The sequence below is a fragment of the Acomys russatus genome, chromosome 3 (genome assembly GCF_903995435.1).
Source record: "Acomys russatus chromosome 3, mAcoRus1.1, whole genome shotgun sequence".
In the NCBI taxonomy this organism is placed as follows: Eukaryota; Metazoa; Chordata; class Mammalia; order Rodentia; family Muridae; genus Acomys; species Acomys russatus.
In genome coordinates this window covers 32,693,998-32,716,882 of record NC_067139.1, presented here as the reverse complement: position 1 = coordinate 32,716,882, position 22,885 = coordinate 32,693,998, and the positions used below count along the sequence as shown (strand labels likewise).

Below are 22,885 nucleotides of genomic sequence, written 5' to 3'. Positions count from 1 at the left end.
AAAAAGGCAAGGGCTTTCTGTCTCTGAAATCAGAGTGGCTGTATATATTATCTGCATAGATAATGGGATTTTTAGTAAAAAGTAAAGCATAGGGAGTACCTTTACTAAATCTAGGCTCTTTATTTTTTACTGTATGAATGCTTTGCCTGTATTCATGTATGTATATATGTGCCTGGTGCCTGCAGAGGTCAGAAGAGGGTGTCAGATACCCTGGAACTATAGTTACAGATCATTGTGAGCCAACATGTAGGTGCTGGAAATCAAACCTATGCCCTCTATCACCAGAGCTAAGGACCGAACCGAGGGCCTTGGCGCTTGCTAGGCAAGTGCTCTACCACTGAGCTAAATCTCCAACTGACCCCCTCCCCCAATTTTTTTTGTTTTATTTTGTTAAAGATTTATTTTGGGGGGCTGGAGAGATGGCTCAGTTGTTAAGAGCACTGTCTGCTCTTCCAAAGGACCCAGGTTCAATTCCCAGCCACCACATGGCAGCTCACAACTGTCTGTAATACCAGTTCCAATGGCAACACACACACACACACACACACACACACACACACACACACAAAATTAAATAAATTATTTAAAAAAAAGATTTATTTTGGAGGCTAGAGAGATGGCTCAGTGGTTAGGAGCACTGCCTGCTCTTCCCAGAGGACGTGGGTTCAATTCCCAGCACCCACATGGCAGCTCACAATTGCCTGTAACTCCAGTTCCAGGGCATCTAACACTCTCATATAAACATATGTGCAAGCAAAACGTCAATGAACATAAAATTAAAATAAATATTTATTTTTATTTTATGTGTATGTGTGTTTGCCTGCATATATGTCTATGTCCCACATGTGTGCCTGGTGCCCAAAGAAGCCAGAAGAGGGTGTTAGATTCCCTGGAACTGGGTTTATCACGTGGGTGTTGGGAAACAAATCCAAGTCATCTGCAAGAGCAGAGAGTGCTATTTACCTCTGAGTCCTCTCTGTAGGCCCTAGTTCCAGGCTTCTTATATTTTTGGCTGTGAGCCTAGCCTTTAACAGCTGAGCCATCTCTCCAGCCCAGATCCAGGCTTCTCAAGGTTGGTATTTGTTTGTATTAGTGATTGACATTAGACAAAGAATATATGAACAAAAAATTTTAAAGGCGATCACATTTGTTGACAGAAATGTTTTTGCTTCTACCATCTCCTCTACCAGTGGAGTCAGTCAAAAGCACATCATGGAATTGTGTTACAAAATGATTATTAAAATTTTAGCTTAGGCCAGGTGGATGGTGGTGGTACACGCCTTTAATCTCAGCACTTGGGAAGCAAAGGCAGGCAAGATCTGGAGTTTGAGGCCAGCTTGTTCTACAGAGCAAGTACCAGGACAGAGAAACCCTCTCAAAAAAAAAAAGGCTTGTACAATTACAACTATATGTTATTTTTAGAAGTGTTATACAGTGCTGGAGAGGAGACTCAGAGGTTAAGAGCACTGGCTGCTCACACAGAAGTCTTGAGTTCCATTCCCAGCACCACATGGTGGCTCACAACCATCTGCAATGAGATCTGATGTCATCTTCTGTCATGCAGGTATATATACAAATAGTGTTCATATACATAAATAATTAAATTTTTAAAAAAGAAATGTTATATAATAGAAATTTTCCGGGTTTTACAGTCAGACTGTCTTAGGTTTGAAATTATTTACTAGTGTAATCTTGAGCAAGTATCTTAATTTCTCTAAGCCTTCAGTTCATTAAAATGGGCATTTTACCAAAAAAAATTTTTTTTTGAGTCAGGGGTTCTCTCTGTAGCCTTGGCTGACTTAGACTCACTTTGTAGACCAGGCTGTCCTCAGACTCACAGCAATCCGCCTGCCTCTGCCTCCCGAGTGCTGGGATGAAAGGTGTGCGTGCCCAGCTTTATCAAATATTTCACATTAGAATTATTAGATAAGCTTGGTTGTCGAGTGCTTGGTACTTGCCAAGGCCAAGGCTTAGTGCATTGAAAGGGATGGGATGAGTGACTTTATCTTTTAGAAATGAATATGAAAGCCTTAAATTCCTACTGACTCCACAAGTTTGTGATTCAATAAAAGAAAAAAGTCAATAAATAGTAACTTAAAATATAACACCGTGGTCATGCTGAGCTGGTAGTACATAGCTATAATATCAGCACTTGGGAAGCTAAGGCAGAAGGATCTCAAGTTTTAATCCAGCTTACAGTGTATAGCATAACACACACACACACACACACACACACACACACACACACACACACACACACACACACACACACACTTCTTTCTCCACATAGCACCCATAGTCTTAGCTAGAACAAGAAGACAAGTTGTAAAATGTTGGCTCAGAAAAGAAGCTAAAAACAAAACAAAACCCTTAACCCTGAGAATAAGGAGAGTTTTGAGACCAGGGTGGGTCCCTGATGAGCCTGATCAGCCCTTGAGGTAGGAAAGCAATCCTGAGAGAGCATCCTACGAGACAGAGCTTGATGTGGCCTTGAAGGAAAAGAGAGCCTTCCTTCCAGAACCCTGACACCAAGTACATTAGGAAGGCCAGCCACTATATGTAACATGCTGGGGACCCTGACAGGAGAGACAAGCCCTTCAGTTCTATTCAGGGTAAAGGGGATTTTCTGGTTTTTTTTTTTTTTTTTAGGTTTTCAGGTGGGAAATTCTCTAAGTTATGTAGTCTTACCAGATAGGGCAATAGACTTAACTTGGAGTTACAAGGGGGAAGAGGCTGGGCTTGCTTTTTGAGATCTGTATGACACCCACTCTCTTAGCTCTACCACTATAACACAGACTCTCTGAATCTCAGCAAATCCCCATTAAAACCTGTGATATTCTTCACAGAACTAGAAAAATATAATTATAAAATTTATATGGAAACACTAGAAAATCACAAATAGCCAAAGCAATCCTAAGCAGAAAGAGCAGCACTTGAGGCATCACAATGCCTCATCTCAAACTATACTATAGAGCCATAGTGACAAAAACAGACAAACAGAGAATACACTCTGGGACCCAGAAGTAAGTTCATATCATTGCAACCACTTAATTTTCAACAAAGCTGTCAAAAGCATATATTGAAAAAGCCTCTTTCCATCCATAACTTCCATTGGGAAGTTATAGAAAAACTATATTGCAGTGTTTGGTTATTTCTAGGACTCGGCTTCTCTTTATTGCTTCTGGTTCTGATTTTTGAGCAGGGTCCTCATGGCTTGTTTCCTGCTGTGGTCTCCGGCTTTCTGGGGAAAATACTAAACACTTTCAAACTTATTTGAGATGGAACTGTTTGAACACGTATGTTTGGAAAACCACAGAGGTTCTGTTTTTCCAGGCAAGTTAAGAACAAGACCAGCGCTCACCTTCTTCAGGTCACATGACTGAGAAGGGAGCAGCACCGCTATTATATCTGCATGCCTAGTGATCAGGGTGTGCCACTATTTGAGAAGTAAGAGGTGTGACCTTGTTGGAGGAAGTGTGTCACGGTGGTGGGCTTTGAGATTTCAAAAGCCCATGCCAGCCCCAGTTCTCTCTGTTTCCCTGCAAATCAGGATATAGAGCTCTCAGCTGCTTCTCCAGCGCCTTGACTGACTGCCTGTGTGCTGCCATGTTCCCACCATGATGGTAATGGACTAAGTCTCAGAAACTGTAAGCAAGCTCCGAGTTAAATGCTTTCTTTGTAAGAGTTGCCTTGGCCATGGTGTCTCTTCACAGCAATAGAACAGTGACTAAAACACCCACCCTTTTAAGCTCCATCACCATAGCAGACTCTGAACCTCAGTGGATGTGTGTAGTTGTGCCAGTGAGGTGTCATTTTCAATACATCTTTAAGTACTTTGAATTTTTTCAACTGTCTTTAGCCCAAAAGCCATGTAAAAAACTAGGAGGACATGGGAAGTGACCTGCAGCCTATAGTCTGATTATCTGCACGGGATTGGCCTTCACCTTGGTTCCTTTACCCTGATGCCACCTGCTGGTTATCCATGTTATTTCCTTGCTCCTTATTAAAATTCCCAAAGTCTTCAGTTTTAAAATGACATTGCAATATAATTCTAATAGAATAGGCCTCTTCCAAATTCAAACCCCCCACCCAGTTCTTCTGAAAGCTATAGACACAGGAGGAGGGGAAGAAACCGGGAATGTAAGAGTAGGGCCCACCTTCGGGGCTCTGCACATGGAAAATGGTTGGCAACACTCCCTGATAAGGGTCTGAGCTGTCTGCAGGGTTAGGGGATCACAGAGCACACCCAGGCTAGGTAGATGATCACAGAGCACACCCAGGCGAGGTAGGGCTCTCTGGAGCTTTGTGGCTTGCTCATGACCATTGGTGCTGCGATGACATTGTGACTTTGCTGGGTTTAAGGCCCATATGAGCTTGGAATAGATTGTTCTAGTTGTTTGCTTCTCTGAGCAGATTTGAGCATGTTTGTGAAGTCCCTCTGGATAAGCAGTGCTTTCCGTGGACCTCCTTAGCTGAGCCTAGTTATTTGCATGTACGGTTCCAGCAATGGTCCTGAGCAGCATTCTCAGTGCCCTACTTCCTCTACTGATGACATCGGACCTCTGTTGAGAGTCAGATTGAGGCGCTGGCACCTCCTGAGCCAGTGAGCATCCGTGCCCATTGTCCTTACGTCCCGAAGACTTGGTGCAGACTTCATGGCTGGGCCAGTGTTTTTGTGTCTCGGGTCACAGGACCAAGTCCAGGAAAGTTAGAATAATATGGTTTGGACAATGTAACCTGGCAACACAGCTACTTCATTCAGCTCTATTTGTATTGCTTCATGGAATGTTTACTGGAAAAAATATAGTTCTACAAAAAATGGCTTAACAGTCCTTAGCGAGTCAGTCTTTCCATTCTCTATGTAATCAGAGGACTTAAAGGCTGGCACCTCCTGTAGTCTGACCGCCTGGGGCAGGGGTCAGCATGTGATTGGAGCTATGTGCTGTGCTTTTCCCTTGTGGTGGTTCTGCTAATCTGAAAATTCTGGGCTTCTGATGCTGGAGGGGGTGGTTCTGTCAGTTCAGAAGATTGTGATGATAGGATTTCTTCTCCAGATTGCTCTAGAATAGCTAACCCTTCACTTGCCATAGTGTTTAACAATCTGAAACCATCATGGGCATGTGAGACTGATTCACATGCTACACTGGCCAAAAGCATCATGGGACCTGCCAGCCTTAGGCCTAGAGTCAGATGAGCTCCTGTCAGATGGATGCTACTATGCCCACTCTGTTGGTGTTGAGAGGCTTTGGTGTTAAGATGAACAGTTTAACATCTTTCATTGCCTCTCCAGGTCCTCTCAGAGCTTGGGGTGAGGTGCAGAGACACGCTGGTGTTGGGAAATGGTCAAGAAGGAGGAAAGGCAGTGATTCACCAGCATGGAAAGAGGTGTCCTGAGGTGTTCACCAGAGATCATGCATGTTTGTAGCATCTGTGTGCAGAGAGGTACAGAAATGGCTGTTGGTGTGTGTCCAAGTGTGACCTTGCTTACTCTCTCCACTCCAAGGCTGTAAACGTAACAAAACTCTAAGAGTAAGGTTGCCTCAGTTACTAATTCTGTCAGCTCCTTGGAGTGTTGCTTGTTTCCACAGCAGGAAGAGTGTGCAACATGAACCACAACCTTTAGCACCTCTGTTTTGTTTCCAATGGCAAGAACCTATAAGAACTAAGGAGCAGGTTGTAACGGGGAAATGAGGATCATAGTAAATAGTGATCCTAACAAGCTATAGGGCATGGAGAGAACAAGGGACTGTGCTGCTAGTTAGGAAGAAAGTTAGAGCCAGCTCCTGATGGGAAAACAGAACACTGTTTCTAGCAGCTCTCACAGTGCTTGCCAATGCCTCTGTGTATGGCCACAGAGGTGCCAGCTGCTGCACCCAAGCCCTCAAGATGTGATGAGGGCTTGTGTTGGGGTCTGAAGGAACCAAGGAGATGGGACATTATGAGCAGCTGAGACACTGGCTTCGGCAGTTCAGTTTTGGTTATGTAGGAGGTGTCCTTGAGGGGAGCATTGGGTACAGGGTAAGGAGTATGATGGCATCAGCTCCATGACCACATGCAACTTGTCAAGTCAAAACTATTTCAAGTGAAACAACAGCTGAGGCTCACAGTTTAAAAGTGGCTTCTCAGTTACCCAGCCAACAAATGACTGAGCTGGGAACCACGGCCCATTATCCCTGGCAGAGAGGCTGTGCTGGCCCCTAGCTCCCAGCAGTCACTGTGGTCTGAGTGGGACTCTGAAATTGCATTTGCTTAATGGCCTTTCCTTGCCATATTCTTATTCAATTATCTTTATCCTTTATTTGTCTTCTTTGTTTTGAGACAGGGCCAGTCCAGGCTGGCAATGAATTTATAATCTGCCTGCCTCAGCCTCCAGCAGGTAGAAAGGCTGAGATTATAGGTGTGCATCTCCCCACCCAGCTGTTCTTTACATCCTTTTGTTAATATTTTCACTCAGTCTACGGCTATCCTGTGTCTTTACAATGGCTTTTAAGAGCTTCCAATTATGATGAAACCAATTTACCAAAAAGACAATTTATCTCTCCCCTGTAGTCACTGCGTTTCACTTTGTATCTGATAACTCTGGCTAACCCAAGATGACAGAGGTTTTCTACTATGGCTTTTGAAGGCCATAGTTTTCAGTTTTGTGTCTGACACACTGTTCCTTTTGCCTTTTGTGTATGGTGTGAGGCAGGCACTGAGGTTCCTTTTGTGGGGAAGAGGGGCTGAGACAAAGTTTCTCTGTGTAGCCCTGGCTGTCCTGGAACTCACTCTGTAGACCAGGTTGACCTCAAACTCACAGAGCTCTGCCTGCTTTTGCCTCCTGACTGCTGGTATTAAAGGTGTGTACCACCACTGTCCCAAGGTTCCTTTTTATATGAAGATAACCAGTTGTCCTGGCATCAGTGTCTGGAAAATCAGGAAGTTTAACCCACAGTAGAAGCTTACTTACTGAGCACATGTCTCTTTGTAAAGGCTAGCTTTGAGAATAGCAAGTGACTGGCATATAAACAGAGCCAGGACAATGAAAAGAAAGCAAAAGGCTCAACAGTTGGTTCTAGAGTGGCTTATAGGTCAGAGGATAAAGTTGGTCTTCTTTTTCATAGAACATAAAAAAAGTTTATCAAAGAGCTAATTTTAAGAATCCTTAAGAACAAAGAACAAAACAAAACCCTCATAGTTAATCATTAATCGAAATATATATGGCCTTGGGGTGGGAAATGGCCCACTTCATACAAATATGAGGATGAATGCCTTCTCCTGAGCTACACAGTCATCATCAGGCATGCATGTGGTACACAGACATACATGCAGGTAAAACACCCATATGTAGAAAAATAAATCTTTGGGGGGAAAGCTGCACATGTGTGGTAGGATGTACCTGTAACGCCAGCACTGAGAAGGCTGAAGCAGGAGTGTCCCTGGATCCTGCTGGCCAGTACAGCTAGCTAGCTACATGGCAGTCACCAAGTCTCAGTTTAAAAGCGTGTAGTGCGCTTGTAGAGGACCCAAGTTTGGTTTCTAACACTCATATTAGGTGGCTTACAACCACCCATGACTTCCAGCTCCACAGGTACCAACAAAGCTACGTATGAGTATATATATACACACACACATAATTTGAACAATAAACTCCTTTAATCGTAGCACCCGTGGAGCAAAGGCAGGCCAATCTCTGTGAGTTCAAGGCCAACCTGCTCTAGATAATGATTACTTCCAGGCCAGACAGAGGGACCTACAGTGTGAAACCCTGTTTCTAACTAATGATAGAGCCAGCCATGGTGGTGCACATCTTTAATCCCAGCATTCTAAAGTGGAAGCAGGTGGATCTCTGTGAGTTTGAGGCCACCCTGGTCTACAAAATGAGTTTTAGGACTGCCAGGGCTGTTACACAGAGAAGCCTTATCTTGAAAACAAAAGCAAGCCAAAAATTAAAATAAAAAGCCCATGTAGTGAACACTGTAGTAAACTATATAATATTAACTGGCCACTAAAGATAATATGGATGAGCCTTGAAAAGATGCTAAAAAAAAAAAAAGTCACAAAAAAAAGCTTGTGCCATAGAATTCTACTTGTCTAAAATGTCTGTAACAAGAAATCCATAACAGAGTATGTTAGTGGTTGTAACGAATCCAGGTTAGCTTAAGTTAGTGATAGCTCAGCCATGTTACTTATATGCTTGCTGCTGAAAGTAGCCAAATAGGTCAAGTTAAGAAAAATTTCCACCACTACACCCCACATCCCCTACCCCACCTTAGCCAGAATCCGTTAGCCTGAGATAGTGTAAGATTCCAGTTGGCCTGAGCTCAGCCACCTTAACAATAGCATCGTAAGCTGATAGCAAGAACAAAACATTGTTAGCCAAGCAAGAGCCCCCTCATTCTGTCGGCTCAGAATTTACTGCCTGTACCTTACCCTGCTTGGAATTTACTGGCCTCCAAGATCACATCCTTGGATGGACCATATGGATGGTCACATCCATATATCTCAAATATCTGCCAGAATCAAACTTCCTCAACCCCCAAAAGGTCACCTTTGTTAGCCCAACAGTTAATAACTAGCCACTGTTGCTGAGTTCTGCTTCTGTAAAGGGTATTTAAACCCTCAGCTTTTGCAGGGCGAGGTCCCCAACTCCTCTGAGTTGGTGGACCCCGGCACATTGGCTAAATAAAATTCCTTTGCTTTTGCATCGACTCTGGACTCTTTCAATTGGGCTTCCAGGAATAGACTCTGCCGACCTGAGCCTAACAGTTGCCTGATACTGCACTGGGAACGACACCTAAAGGCCAAAGATTTTCTTTACAGAGTAATGAAAACATTAGGTAATTAGAAAGTGGTATAATTATACCACCTTGGAAATATACTAATTGTGTGTTCTAGTTGTTTTATTAAGCTGTATTTGCACACTTTGATGAATTATGTTTTAAAAAAAAAACATTCGATTTTTCGGGCATAATCTTTTGAAGTCAAGATGAACTGACATTTGTAGACATCCAAACTGGCCATGGGATTGCTCCCATGGGCACTTAGTGGAGGAGAGGTGATGTTGTCAACTCCTCTAAGGTATTGAGCCAGTGTGGCTGAAGCACAACACAGGCAGCTTATAAAACTCTATTAAAATATAGCTCCCCTGCCCTCCATCAGCCAGCGCCACAGTACGGAGTGTCAGATGAGAACCCAGCTGGATATCAAATGGCCAGCATTCCCCCCAACCCCTAGCATGAACACCAGGGGTTTTTTTCTCCCATGCAAATTCCACCATATGGTACACAGCTGAGTAAACACATGGCCTCAACATTCCTCAGTGATACTCAGGCCCAGCACTCCTGGAAAGCCTAGAGTGAAGGCACAAGAGCTAGCTGGTTAGTGTGTATCAGGCCCCTCGAAGAGTCACCTCCGTAACACAGCCGTCCTGATGACTTCTGTGGATACATAGGTTTCTATTGTCCTCTATACACTAGGACCCCTGGTGACATGCAAAACACACCCATGTGCTAGACAGCATGTCCAAGATTGTTCTTCCAGGGCCCAGCCAGGAACTTCCCCCTCTCTGGGCATTGGCTTTATTGATTGAAGAATGTGACCTAAGTTTCTTTCCAAATCAGGTGGATAGTTTCTGATGAACCTTTTGTTGTTGTTCTTATTGGTTTGTTTTTTTTTTTTTTTTTTTTTAAGATTTTATTATTTATACAGTATTTGCCTGCATGTGTGCCAGCAGGTCAGAAGAGGGCACCAGATCTCATTATAAATGTGAGCCACCATGTGGTTTCTTGAAATTGAACTCAGAACCTCTGGAAGAACAGCCAGTGCTTTTAACCTCTCAGCCATCTCTCGAGCCCTGTCTTACTGGTTTTAATGGAACATACTCTAAGTCAGGGACCATAACTCTTTCCTGCCTATTTGGTTCTTCTTTGTTATTGTTTTGAGACAGGGTTTCTCTGTGTGGCCATGGCTATCCTGGACTCACTTTGTGGATCAGACTGGCCTCACAGAGATCCACCTAGTTCTGCCTCCCCAGTGCTGGGATTAAAGGGGTACACCACCACACCTGGCTATTTGGTCCTTTATCAAAGTCAAATAGAGTGATATATCAAATTTCTTGTCACTCTTAAAACTGGCTGATCTCCAGCTTCAAGAACACTTTGCATATTTAGTTTGATTATTTTTCACAGCTCTTCTGCCTTCCCCCTCAAAGTCTTCTATGCCCTTGTCATTAAGAATGGCACTTGTATTAGTAACTATAATAAGGCTGCTGTTCTTGGGGTCTACTCAGGCTGTCTGCTTTTAATCCCTTCCTTCCTACTCTCCACTGTGTTATAGAGTTCAGGTGAGCAGGGAAGAAATGACGCTGGCTAAATGCAGCACCCTTAACTTACATGGAGGGAAGGTCTTGCAGGCCTCCCTTTACAGAAGTATGTGTCTGAATGCCTGCCCACTGCCTAACGTCAGCATTTCTGTCTTTGTTACTAAACATTAAGTATACTTTTTAGTGAAACCATCTGAGAACTCCTTTTGCTCATGCTTGGAGGCCAAGCCTCAGGCTCTGCCTTGGAATCAGCCCAAGCCCCAGCATTCCCTTGAGCCCCATGTGCTGCAGCCAAGGACAGCCTGGAAGCTAAACTGCCACGTTCACACACACTCCTTTACGTTCCTCAAACAGTTGTTACTAATTTAGAAGAGCCTGAGGTTTAAACATTAACCAACACTTTCCACGGAAATCACTTAGGTATACATTTTTCTTCTAAAAACTTGTCTTGCTGAAATTAGTAATTATCTGTAAAGTACACCAGCCCACCCCAGCTTTGGGGCCTGGATGTGTTCTTTGTTGGTGGCTGCATGCAGAGATGCTGGCAGCTTTGGCTTCCCATGCTAGCAGTAGCTCTCCGGGGGAGTATTCTCTTAAGCATTGTGATAGATCTTTGTCCCCATTTGGACCCAGACTGCTTTAATCTGGCCAGTCTCTACAGCTTCAGAAGATTCTGCGCCAGTCCCAGCCCTACCCCAATGGTGGGGCAACTGCACCTCACATTCCTTGCTTAACTTAGGCATCTCTTCTTCAGGCACTAAGAGAATACATGGAAGGGCCTTTCAAAGATTGGCCCTGAGACCTTGAAATTTCGTGGTGATGTTAACCTCAAGTCTGCTGTGTAGCCTCTAACCCTACATAGTCTGTACAAGAGCAGACACAAAGTGTTCATCAGTTATATTATATTCAAATACCTGGAAAGTAAACTTCTTTGTTGTCATGGTTATATAAGCGAATGTATTGGTTATGATATGATAGTCCTAGACCCTGCTATGGACCACAAACATGAAAGCTTGTCCAAAGCAGTCATACTACCTGAGGAAACCGTATCTACTCATTTCTGACAATTACCACACTCTTCCTGTTCTGTACAGCCAGAACACTGCAACCAGGAATGGTATGGGTCTCACCATGAAGCTGACTCTTACCAGACCACATGCTTTTCCCTACCACAATGAATGGGAGCCTGCTTCTCCAACTATAGTTTGGGTACCTGGGTAGGGTCTGGCCTCAAGGGCCAGAAGCTAATGTTGATGGGATCAGCACTAGCCAATAGCACATGTAACACTTCATCTCAGGATCTGACTATAAGTATTTATTTTCACATACAGGAGAAATACCCAGATAGTGTGTACCTCTCAGATGGCACCTGTTCCGACTGCATGGAGATCCACAGTGCCAGACAGCCAGGGTAAGCCTGTGCAGCATAACAGCCCTAGAATCAGGACTGCAGATAGGAAAGGCTAAGAGATGCCTAAGGAAGAAAGACTAAAGAGCATCCAGTGGGAGAAATGTGTGCAGGTGGACTGCTGTGTACCTGGGAAGGAAGAGCAGAGGTAGGAAGCAGGGCCACAGGAGCTAAATGCTGGCCTGGGGTTAGCAAGACGGAACTTTCCCATAGGGTCCTTGGTGTGTCCGAGAGAAAACAGAGGTGTGTGTGTGAAGCTGGTGGTACGACAGAGACAGCAGTAGGAAGCCAAAGGTCACCAGAGCCACAAAAAAGGCCAAAATAGAAAAACAGGTGCATCTCTACACTGGGCACCTAAGACCTTTGGGAGAACCCTCCCACAGCCCCTGTCACACTTCTGCCTTCATATGTGTCTGTGTGTGCTTCAGGAGCCAGGTTCAACAGCCTAACCGCACCTAATCTGCCTTCTATCAGGGCCATTGTTCACAGGCTGCTGGGACTAGCCTTTGTCATATGGCAGTAGTTCATTTGTTCTCATGCCTCATCCTCCACTGAGGAGTTCTGGCTGTATTCCTCAGGGCCTCAGGTCGGGGCTTTTCATTCATTTCTCCTGCCATATGGCACATGGCTGCTCTTTGAATAAGACATTTCCAACCATGAAGAAAGTGTGTGTGTACCGCTTCCTATCAATTCCAGATCAGTTTCACAGTATATTGTCCCAACATTACAACAGGACATCCCATTGCCTGCCCCACTTACTCATCACATCGTTGTTTGCCATGGTTTGGGTACAAGTCTCCAAACTGTCCTATAAAACTCATCACACATCTCATTCTGAGCCTAGCCAGCAGAGACCACATGATGTACTCAGAGGGAACATCAAACCTTGCCTCTTTTTCAGGTTTGAGCTGATGATTGTTTGGAGGATACAAATAGATGACCAAGGGAAGGTTTTCCCAAAGCTGGACCTTCTCACCAAAGTCCCAGAGCGAGGTAGGACTCTGGGTGTGTGGACAGCCTTTCCAGAGTACTTCTCAAGGTGCCCAACGAAGCCATCCAAAGCTTACCTGGGTTTACATGGGAAAATCAAAAGTAGAAAATGTTAAATGTACTTTGTAAATTAACTTTTGGGGGGTTGTTCTGGGTTTTTGTTTTGTTTTGTTTTGTTTGCTGTTGTTTTCCAGACAGGGTTTCTGTGTTGCCTTGGCTGTAGACCAGGCTGGCCTCGAACTCAGAGATCCACCTGCTCAGCCTCCCCAAGTACTGGGATTCCAGGCATGCGCCGCTGCACCCAGCTTGTAGATCAGCCTTTAATATAGTTTAATGAGTTAACCACCCAAACAGCACACAAGAGGTGACTATTCCCCTGAGGCCTTTGCAGGCTATGGGGAGGAAGACACTTTCTCTGCCTCAGGTTACAGGTATCAGCGCCCCTTAGTCCTCTCCACCGTCCCTGATGCTTCCCATTGTGTGGCTGTTGGGTAGACGACAGACATGTTGATTCTTAACAGGCTTATTTTCTTCACAGCCCTGGAGCTGGACAAGAACAAGGTCATAGAAACTGCTCCTCTGAGTTTCAGAAGCCTGCTGGGAGTACTTGGAATTGAAGCTGCTCTAGACAGCCTGATAAGATTGTTCAGTGCAAAAAACGACTAGTTCCCGCTGGCAACACACAGGAATAAGGTGCTGGGCTGAGGAACATGCAACTTATGTTAAATATGACCATTTCTCTTTTCCAGTTAGAAACTACACCCTTCAGACATGCTTTTTATGTGCACTCGTGGTACATTATATATAAGCTCCTTGGCATAGAAATAAAGCTTTTCAGACAAGTTAAAAAGTTTAATATTGGAGAAATTGTTCCAAGAATGGTTGTCCATTCCCAAATGAGTGCTATGCTAAGCCTCCAGTCTCATATCAGGTTGGCCCAAGACCACATGAGACACAGTAAAATCCAAAGCTAGCCTGCACAGCAGACTCTCCCAGCAAGTCCTGACACACCTCTTGGTCTTCTGCTAAAGTAGGACAGCTTGACTGCAGTTACTGCATTGTTCCCTTTACTTGGGAACTTCATTGAAGACACATGTACAGTCTGCAGGTATACATGACTGTAATACCAGCACATAGGAGCAACCCAAGTTTAAAGCCAGCCTTGGCTACATAGTGCACCACTGTCTCAACAAACAAAGGTTAGATTACACCTCCATCCTAGAACAAGTGCCTGCTGTGTACAAGGCCCTGAGTACAATCCTCAGGACCATGAGAACTACCCCCAGCTGAGGCTATACCATCTCAGACACAGAACTAACATTTGTTACCTATGTGCTGCCAAGAAAGGGGTTTGGAGGTGTGGGCATCCTGAGCTACACAGAGCATCAGGAGCATTGTTGGATGAGAGCCCTGACCATGATGACAAGATGTTGCATCTGTTCTTACCCCAAGAGACTCTGCTTGTTTCTATCCACCCACAGTCCACCTCCAAATCAATCAATCTTGAGTCAAGACAAAACCAAAGGCAGCTTCCCCCTGCACATCTGCAGTTATGGGAACACAGGTAAAGGCTATAAGCATATCTCTCTCAGCATATACCAGTCAAAAGAAAGTCAGAGGATCCAAATGTAAAGTGTCTTTACCTGAGTGTTCAATAGTCAGAGTATTAGGACAGAATTTAACAAATTCTATAGGAGGTCACTTGATTCAAACAAGTATAATTCTCAAATTATCACAAAATTTCCCACAAAAGTTTACAATCAGCAAAATATTTTCTTCATTTTTCATGTAGCATTTTTCATACAGTTCATGGTTTTACTATGTTACAATAAGCCTTCATTAGTCTCTCAAAAGAATGATATAAATAATCAGTCTGTACAGCCTACCATAGAATTAAAATTAAAAAAAATGAAGCCAAAACTCCCAATGATTTCATAGCAGCCAGGCACACTTTTGGTGACCCCAGTAGAATCCTCAGTGCCAGCTAGGAGCCTTCTATAGCCCTGATGAAAACAGCAAGGCCCTAGGTCCACATGCCCAATACAACTCAGAGCTAACCCAGGGAGGAACGCAGCCTAGCACGAAGGGAAACCTTGATCCTCAACCACTCCAGACACTCGAGTGCCAGGAAAACTCTGGGCTGTCAGGCACACCCACCCAGCTGACCGCAGCAGCGCTGAGTTACAGTTCTGCCTCCAGCCTCTACAGCAGCAATTTCAGGTAGGAAAGAACGCCTCAGCTCCCCCTAGAGTTAAAATCATAAAGAATTAAAAAAAAAAAAAAGAGTAATGTTCATGCAAGTGGTGTCCATCCTGACCTGAGTCTTGTGCTCCCTGCTGCTGCCCCTTTACAAAGCCATGGGCTTCACAGTACCTGCACAGGGACCTGAGTCTACACCACTCAGAACTGATGTCCACACTAATCCTGACCGCTATGCAGCAGGGAGCCACCCAAAGCCTGTGTTGATGTGTAACTTGCATTGAATAAGTGATCAGTTAACAGCTGGGAAAGTTCCAGTAGTATCCATGTTTTTGTGAAAATCCAAATGGTAAGATACTCGTGACAATTCAAGTTTTCTGTGTCAAGAGTCTGGTGGTAGGAGATCCAAACCTTGGGTCTTAATAATAAGGCTTTTCGCATTAGAGAACTGGACGTGAGCTCTGCTTACAAGAACTACCCAGGACATTTTCCTGGGCTTAACGGACACTTCCACTCTCAGAAAACAGATGGCTTGCTGGGACACAGCACTCACGTCCTACATTCCTTGTCCTAGAAGATTCTAGTGCTCTTCAATTCCTTGACTCTGAGAGGCAGTCTAACCTCAGCAAGGGGTTAAAAGCAAAAACATTCACAGCCAAGTCACCCAACATAACCGCAAATAACTCTGTCATTCAACTTTCACATTCAAGTTTCAAAGACACCGCAGGGGGAAAAAGTTAGACCTTATGGAGAACTAATGTGCAATCTTCGTGTTCCTTGAACCGAGTCGACCTCACAGTGTCGTCTTTGGCATGCACAGTCTTTGAGTAATAGTTGACTATCTTGCTGTCTAGTTTATACTGGTGAGGAATGCTCTCATAGGGCTTGAGGTCGAGGTCCAGTACAGACACAGAGAAGGCCAGCCGGGATCTTGATGAAGGGATAACAGGCCTCTGGTCAGAGCTGCAAATAACAAAAGAATTTCAGATTGCACAGACCCTCAGGCCCTCCCAGCCCAGCTCTCAGAGCACCCATTCTGTGTCTGTGTGCATCTACTGTGTGTGCCGGCTTCACACACTAGCACAGGAAAAGACTGCTATATCACAGGCCAGCACACTGTCCAGGAAGAGGGTTAAAAGAATAGAAGGTGGAAAAGCCATTTTGTGGAATGTTTAAGTGATAGTCCCCATGCTCCAGTGGTATTAGAAAATGCTGGAAAAGTCACTTTAGCATGAGCCAAGTATTACAAAACCTAACAAAAAGTAAAAAGTAGATGGGGCTGTGCGGCAGCCCGACGGAAGGCTATTGAGAACATTCTCTATACGCCTCCCCACTGCTGCTGAGACAGACTCGGCCCCTTACGCTTCCACATCTGGAGAGCAAGCTGGCTTTGTGCTCACTCTCAAATCACATCTTCAGTACTTTTGTGGATTTTATAAACATCAGAAAATTACGTGCTTCTAACAATATGAACAATTACTTAATCTTTTCAGAATAACTTCAAACCTAACACTAAACGTGTAGTGTATCCAGCTCTGCTCTGCAAACAGCAGACCATTGCACTCCTGCCTGAACAGCATCTGATCCCAGGCTGACCCAAGAGAACTGGTAAGGGTGTTCTGGTTCCTCCACTCACTACCCTTGTAGATTTAGAGATCATTAAGAACAAGACAGACAAAAAAAGTCCTGAGTTGGAAGAACATACATGGGCCTGTTCTAAAGTACACTAAAGCCTTAATTCTCATTTGTTGCTCCAGAAGCCTGTTTATAGGGAAAAAACTGAATTGGAGTAGACCACAGGTCTGACGGGTAACCATAAGGTCTAGAACACCCAAAAGCACAGGCCAATGTACACAACCCCATAACACTGAAAAGCTCATCTCCTTCACACTGTAGGGTGTACAAAAGCCAGGGTACAGCTATCCCTACTCTGTGAACACACATGTTGCTGGGGTATCTCTGGATAGTAGTGCAGGGATGATTGGCCTGCAGAGCTGTTGTCCTCACCATGACAGCAGCTGCTCTCAGGGTACTAGCCAGGGAGGCCAGGAGATAAGCAGGGAGCCTAAGCTGCCCATGCGGGTTGTGATAGACCCTGAAGGCTTAGAGAAAATTGTAATGAGCAACTCTTCAAAGGCCTGCAGCAACAGAAAGTTGACTTAAGAACCTCTCAACTATGATAGAAACAGATGACAGTCACAGAGGCTTGTGGGCTGTACATTATAAGTGCATCTTAAGATGAACCCAACCCTAATTTGCCTCTGGTTTATTTTGTTTATTTTTGAGTGTTTCTTCCCAAGTTAGGGACAATTGCTGTGAGCACACTACCTTCTTCAAAGAAGGCTGAACCTCTGATGCCTTTGTGCATTCTTCAAGGAAAACTTGGGGGTGGGGAACACCCTTTCAACTAGTCACCAACTGTCCACTGCAGCTCCTTCCACAGGCAGAAAGTACAGCAGGAGGGGCACCTTGGGGGTTCCTGCTGCCCTCCCCCTACCTCCTTTGCTCTTGCTTCAAAGTGGATCTGGACCACCAACTTTGAGCCTCCTGATACTTGGGCCCTACTATCTGGCCTCGAGACCTGGCCTTAGCAGGCAAGGCAGCCTTTTAGGGAGGAGGGGACCCATTCTTCCTATTGAGAATTCTCTGCAAAAGCAAGTCAGAATTTCCCAGTCTCTCATCTCTCTTCAGGTTGGTCAACAAATTTGCAGCTTCCACAAAATAGGCTTGAGAAAGCATAAGGCCAAATGGCAGAGCTTTTCAAACACAAAGTTCTAAACATTTCACATCTGAACGTTAAATAAGCTTGAACAATTTGAAATTAAATAAGCTTTTATAAGAATTAAAGCGGTGTGTTGCCTACCTTTCCCAACTGCATCCTTGACCAGGCAGGGTGAAAGGTAAATAATAGTACCCATGGGAGTGGCTCTCAACTAGCATTGTACCTGAGTCCACTCATAGCTAAACTCTGGGTCTTTCTTGGAGGGTGACACTGCCTTCACTAGTTAGGCCCTATAAATGTTCCAGAATGTAGACAGTGCTGTGCCTGCCAGAGAACCTCAAAAACATCAGAAAGATGGGTAGTCACCCTAACCGAGGAACATGGGTCAGATATGGAGGATTCCAGAGGAGTCTTTGGAGGGTCTGGCATCCCTGAAGATCAACACTGGAGATGCTACCTACAAGACAATCAGGCTCAGCCTGAATTACTAAAAGTTGAGGGGGGGGGGGGCATAGACAACTAGTCAAACATGCTTGCTATTCAGAAAAGGAGCAAGAATAACAAATACGCTGTTTGGGAGGTTGAAAACTGACAGTGACATTGTGCAAGTTAGTACATCCTGCAACCTGTTAAAGGCTCAGCTCTCCAACCTGGATATAGCCTGGGCGTCCTCTGAAAGGAATTGCTGCGTATCCACACCGCTTCTAAGTTACTAGAGTATTTTCTTATAAAACAACAATGAACATTCCAACTTAACAGAAATAGTAACACAAAAGTAACATTTTTAAATGGAAGTGTCTGTTGTCATGCAGAAGCCCCTTTGAATAAATCACAGGCTTCCAGAGAACAGGAGTTAATAAGTAAGCTCCCCATCCTTAAAAATTAAGTAAAGCCCCATGAAAGCAACTATACCAAAGCGACAGCAGCCCTGTCAGGCCAGCCTCTAGCAAGGAAGCCTACTTGCCATCGCTGCCCCAGAAAGCCACTGTTAGAGGAAGGCAGGAGCTCTACAGTGCTGCCTCACCTTGTGCCCTGTAAAGGGGGAGAGAGTGCGATCATGATGGAGCAGTCCTTGGCGGTCATGGCTACTCGGTACTGCTGCACCTGTGGAGGAGAGAGAGGGCAGCTCCAAGTCACACTGTGTTCCCTCCCAAGAGAGCAACTGTCTCCTGCAACAGAACCTGAGGGTAAAGGTCAAGAGAAAGCCTGACACAGAGAGGGAAATACTCCTTGTGACAACACACATGCCAGCCCACACCCCATCCTTTCACCTCTTGTGGATCCCTGGGACTTGTGACTTGCCATCAGCAAGTTAACTATAGTCTGTCTTTTGGGGGCTGGGGTAGCAGAAAGCTGCTCAGCTTCTCAGTATGTTGACCACATCTGAGTATTCAGCAGTTATCACTCTGTACCCTCTAAGAGGATACATGCAGCATATCTGGGGGAGTAGTGACTATGGCAATGGTGAGCACATTCTAGGGCTCCGTATATATTGGCCGCATCCTCTGCAGGCTTTGAGGCATCCCACTGTATAAAGAGAAAACTGAAGACATACACTGCCAAGTGATGGCAGGGCTGGACCCAAGCACAGGTGCTATGCTCTGAACCAAGCTCTTCCACAGTTATGACAAGTAAATACAGTTCTGCATCACAAACCTGTACAGTGCCTGTCAAAATCCCCAGTACCAATACTACACATGTGTCAGACGCAGAGGGAGAGTCCAAAGACAGTAACCACAATGCTCACCTCTACAGCACACAATTTGAGGCAGTTTCTTTCTTTCTTTCTTTCTAATCCTTCCCCCCCCCCCTTTTGGGTATTTTAGATTAAACAGCTCCTACTTTTATTAAAAAAAATAATAATAATAACTAATTAAGAAAATGAATGGCTTGTGCATCATCACTGGCCTGGCACTGGTCTGCATGCAGACAGTACTCTGTTTTGTCCCTCTGAACCTTTCCTTTTGCTTTCCCTTCCCTGTAGGCAAAGAGGGGAGGGAGGAGCAGATCACACACCAGGCCTGAAGAGCCTGGGAGCAGGAGAGAGCCAGCTCCGCCTGCATACCCTCAGTTAGCAGAGTCTGTTATTTCATGACACATACCCAGAAGTCCAGTCAAAAGAACGAAATATAAAATATTTTTAAAGCACTGCCAGTCTAACCAAGGAACAAAACAAAGAAGCCATGTAAGGCAGTTTTAAAACTTAAACAACTACCAAGTACTTTGTGTGATACAGTCCTAATCCAAAGGCTAAAGCTGGCAAGTGAGAACCCTATCACATGGAGAATGTGTAAGTCCTAGGCAGGTGCTGTGGTGTACATCTACATCCCAGCATTTAGAAGGTGGAGTTGGAAGGATTAGTAGTTCAAATTGCCCTCTGCAACAACAGTGAATTTGAGGCCAGGATAGATTACATATAAATTCTTTTATGTGTAGTGCCTGAGGGGGTCATATATAATATATGCCATACAGATGAAAAGGTATTATTGCTACAAACAGAAATGCAAATTTTAACAATGAAAACTTTTTCTGCTCTGCAGGGATGGGAGAGTTTGGGGGAAATCTTCCCCCAAGGAGTGAGATTTTCACTTGGAGAAATGTTCCAGTGAGCCAATTCAGTGGCAACAGCCAACTAGAAAAGCTGGACAAAATAGCAAAATTTCTGCTTGAAGGCATTGCTAATAAAATAGAGAGGAGAGGCAGTTAGGTCTATTTCCCAAAGGAGGGTCAGCCCTCAATGCTGGCAGGGCAGGAACCACATGATTCCTGTCTTGGTGTACAAACTGCACCATTCAAATTAACCCTGTGCCTCAGCTGGCAGGCCCTTCCAGGAGCTGCAGCTCTACTTCAAAGAGATCAATCCCAAAGCTGGCTCAGAATGACACCAGCCTGCCAGTCTGTTTGGCAGAGACAAACCTAAAGTTCTTTCTGGAAAAAGACAATGCTAGGGAGCAAGTGATTTCTAAAACAATTGTACAAATGCAATTTCTGCCACACAAGTAAAACTATGTAGGCAGAAGACAGAATGACATGAATATGAAACACTCTAAAAAAATAAAGACTGTTTTGCTTTGTAAAAACAGCTAAAACTGAAAAACAACCCCACACACAGATGCACACATAGGGACTCCAGCTGTTGAGTTACCAACACACATGCTGCTCCACTCAGACCAAACAGACCTTCTGAGGAGAACTGGAAACCATAAAAAATCAGACATTTAAAGAAACAAAACAAAACAAAAACCCCAACATTAAGCATTCATCATATTAACTAAAGAGATGTAACACTGAATAGGGGGTTAGCAGGGCAGCGAAGCTGAGCAGGCTAGGAGGTGATGGCAGGTGGCAGTACCCTCCACCCTGTTCCACTGTAACAGTTATCCCCACGTTTTGTTCCTAAGACATGTGTCACTAATTACCCACAAAGTTATCAACTGGACAAATGAACGTAACAACTTATGGGCTCAGACCAAATAAAAGAAGAAATGGGAGGGGAAAAGAAGAAGCTACAGAGAATTGCCAAACTAAAAGATTTAAAGAAAATACCAAGAACATAACACGGAAAAGACAACAGCTGACAACACAGAGCACAAGATTAACAGGACAGAAAATTCATCTAACATTTATGTGACTAACCTAGAAAAGATGGAAACAAAACTATCAAAGTTTAGAGCAACGTTTTTCCTGAGCTGAAAACATCAAGCCCTTCAAATTCCAAAGTGTCTTCAGAAATCATTAAAAGATGTGTTGAGGGTGTGGTGACTCACACCTATAATCCCAGCACTGGAGCCTGAGGCATGAGAACCAGGAGTTTGAAGTTTGAGTCCAGCATTGGCAAACATGAGGCCCTGCCTCAAATTTTAAGTCCAAGTGGCAGAGATAGTGTCAGGATAGATTGTGTGTGTGTGTGTGTGTGTGTGTGTGTGTGTGTGTGCGCGCGCGTGCACACGTCTGCAAATGCTCTCAAGAGGCCAAAAGAAGGTAATGGATCCACAGAGGCTGAAATTACAGGTGAGCATCCATCCACCCTGAAGTAGATGCTGGGACATGAACCTAAGGAAAGGTTTCCTTCTCTTCACCAGTGATCCATCTTTCTCCAGAGATTTTTAACATTACTTTGTTCCTCTACCTCTCTAGCATACAGGATAGTCGGTTTTAAAAGTCAGCCATAGGGAGGTCTGGAAAGAGATCTCAGTGGTTAATAACACTTGCTACTCTTGCAAAAGATCCAGGTTTGGTTATCAGCACCCACATAAGGCAGTTTGCAACCACCTGTAACTCTAGTTCCAGGGGGTCTGACACCTTCTGGCCTCTATGGGCCACATACACACGCACAGATGGTGTTTATATTCATGAAATAAGCTAGTATTTTAAAAACCATTTTATGTCTATTCAAGAACAAAAAATATACAAAAAGATGGAAAAAACATGGTATAAATATTAAGCACAAGAATAGAGAAGTCCTATGACAGAAAAAGGAAATCTAAAGGTAAGTATATCTAAAGATCAAAAGCTTTTGAAATGAAAAAGGACAATTGAAACATATTTACTTTTAATGCTCAGGCACGTAAAAATACAGCCTCACAGTCAAGCAGGAAATCCCAAGTCCACCCGTTCATGGATCACTGCAAAGCACTGCACCAGAGTGTGCAGCAGGCCCAGCTCAGATACCGCTAGAGAGAACACCACACCACAGGGGAACTGCACAGCATGACTCCACAGGGCACAGGTCAGGACAGGGAACTTAGCCAGACTCAACCAGAGGGACTGCATCTGAGCTCTTGGCGAAGCTGAGAAGCAATCCCAACAGGCTCTGCCTGTTTGTCGGGCATACACTTTTTCTGAACATTCTCTCTATGTGCTGTTTTTTCATAATCCAAACAACTAATAGAATAAAAGCTCAAAAAGTTAAAATGAAAATATAAAATACTAATAATACCTGGTCTCTGCGCACCATGGCACTGGAACTACCAAGCATAAACTCAGCAACTCATTTATAAACCATCTCACAGAGGTGCTTGTGTTCCAGAGATGAAAGCAAAACAATGTCAACATCAATATTTGCCTTCACTTTTAAATACATTTTTAATTGAAACAATTACATTTAATTCCATTTACCTGAAACAGAATTTCCCCTCCTTTCCTCTTGCAAACCTTTCTCAAGCCACCCTTTTTTTGCACTGATAGCCTTTTTCTTAATTATTGTAACATACGTATGTATGTATGTATGTACAGAAGCATATATGCACAAATATATATAAAT

General features: G+C 44.2%; 2 protein-coding genes across 2 annotated transcripts in view; one reads left to right on the top strand and one right to left on the bottom strand.

Annotated features, from left to right (window-relative positions):
* The window catches only part of Cenpp (centromere protein P), a 195,698-nt gene extending 181,991 nt beyond the window's left edge, over positions 1-13,707 (top strand). Inside the window, exons 6-8 of the mRNA XM_051171120.1 lie at positions 11,635-11,714; positions 12,613-12,704; positions 13,240-13,707. Of these exons, the coding sequence (XP_051027077.1) occupies positions 11,635-11,714; positions 12,613-12,704; positions 13,240-13,367 (300 nt within the window). The 3' untranslated portion in view covers positions 13,368-13,707. The remainder of the gene's footprint in view (positions 1-11,634; positions 11,715-12,612; positions 12,705-13,239) is intronic.
* Positions 13,708-14,403: 696 nt separating this feature from the next.
* Positions 14,404-22,885, bottom strand: part of Ippk (inositol-pentakisphosphate 2-kinase) — a 42,370-nt gene continuing 33,888 nt past the window's right edge. The window contains exons 12-13 of the mRNA XM_051171067.1: positions 18,647-18,726; positions 14,404-15,863 (exon numbers count right to left, since the gene is read on the bottom strand). Coding sequence (XP_051027024.1) covers positions 15,638-15,863; positions 18,647-18,726 — 306 coding nt within the window. The 3' untranslated portion in view covers positions 14,404-15,637. The remainder of the gene's footprint in view (positions 15,864-18,646; positions 18,727-22,885) is intronic.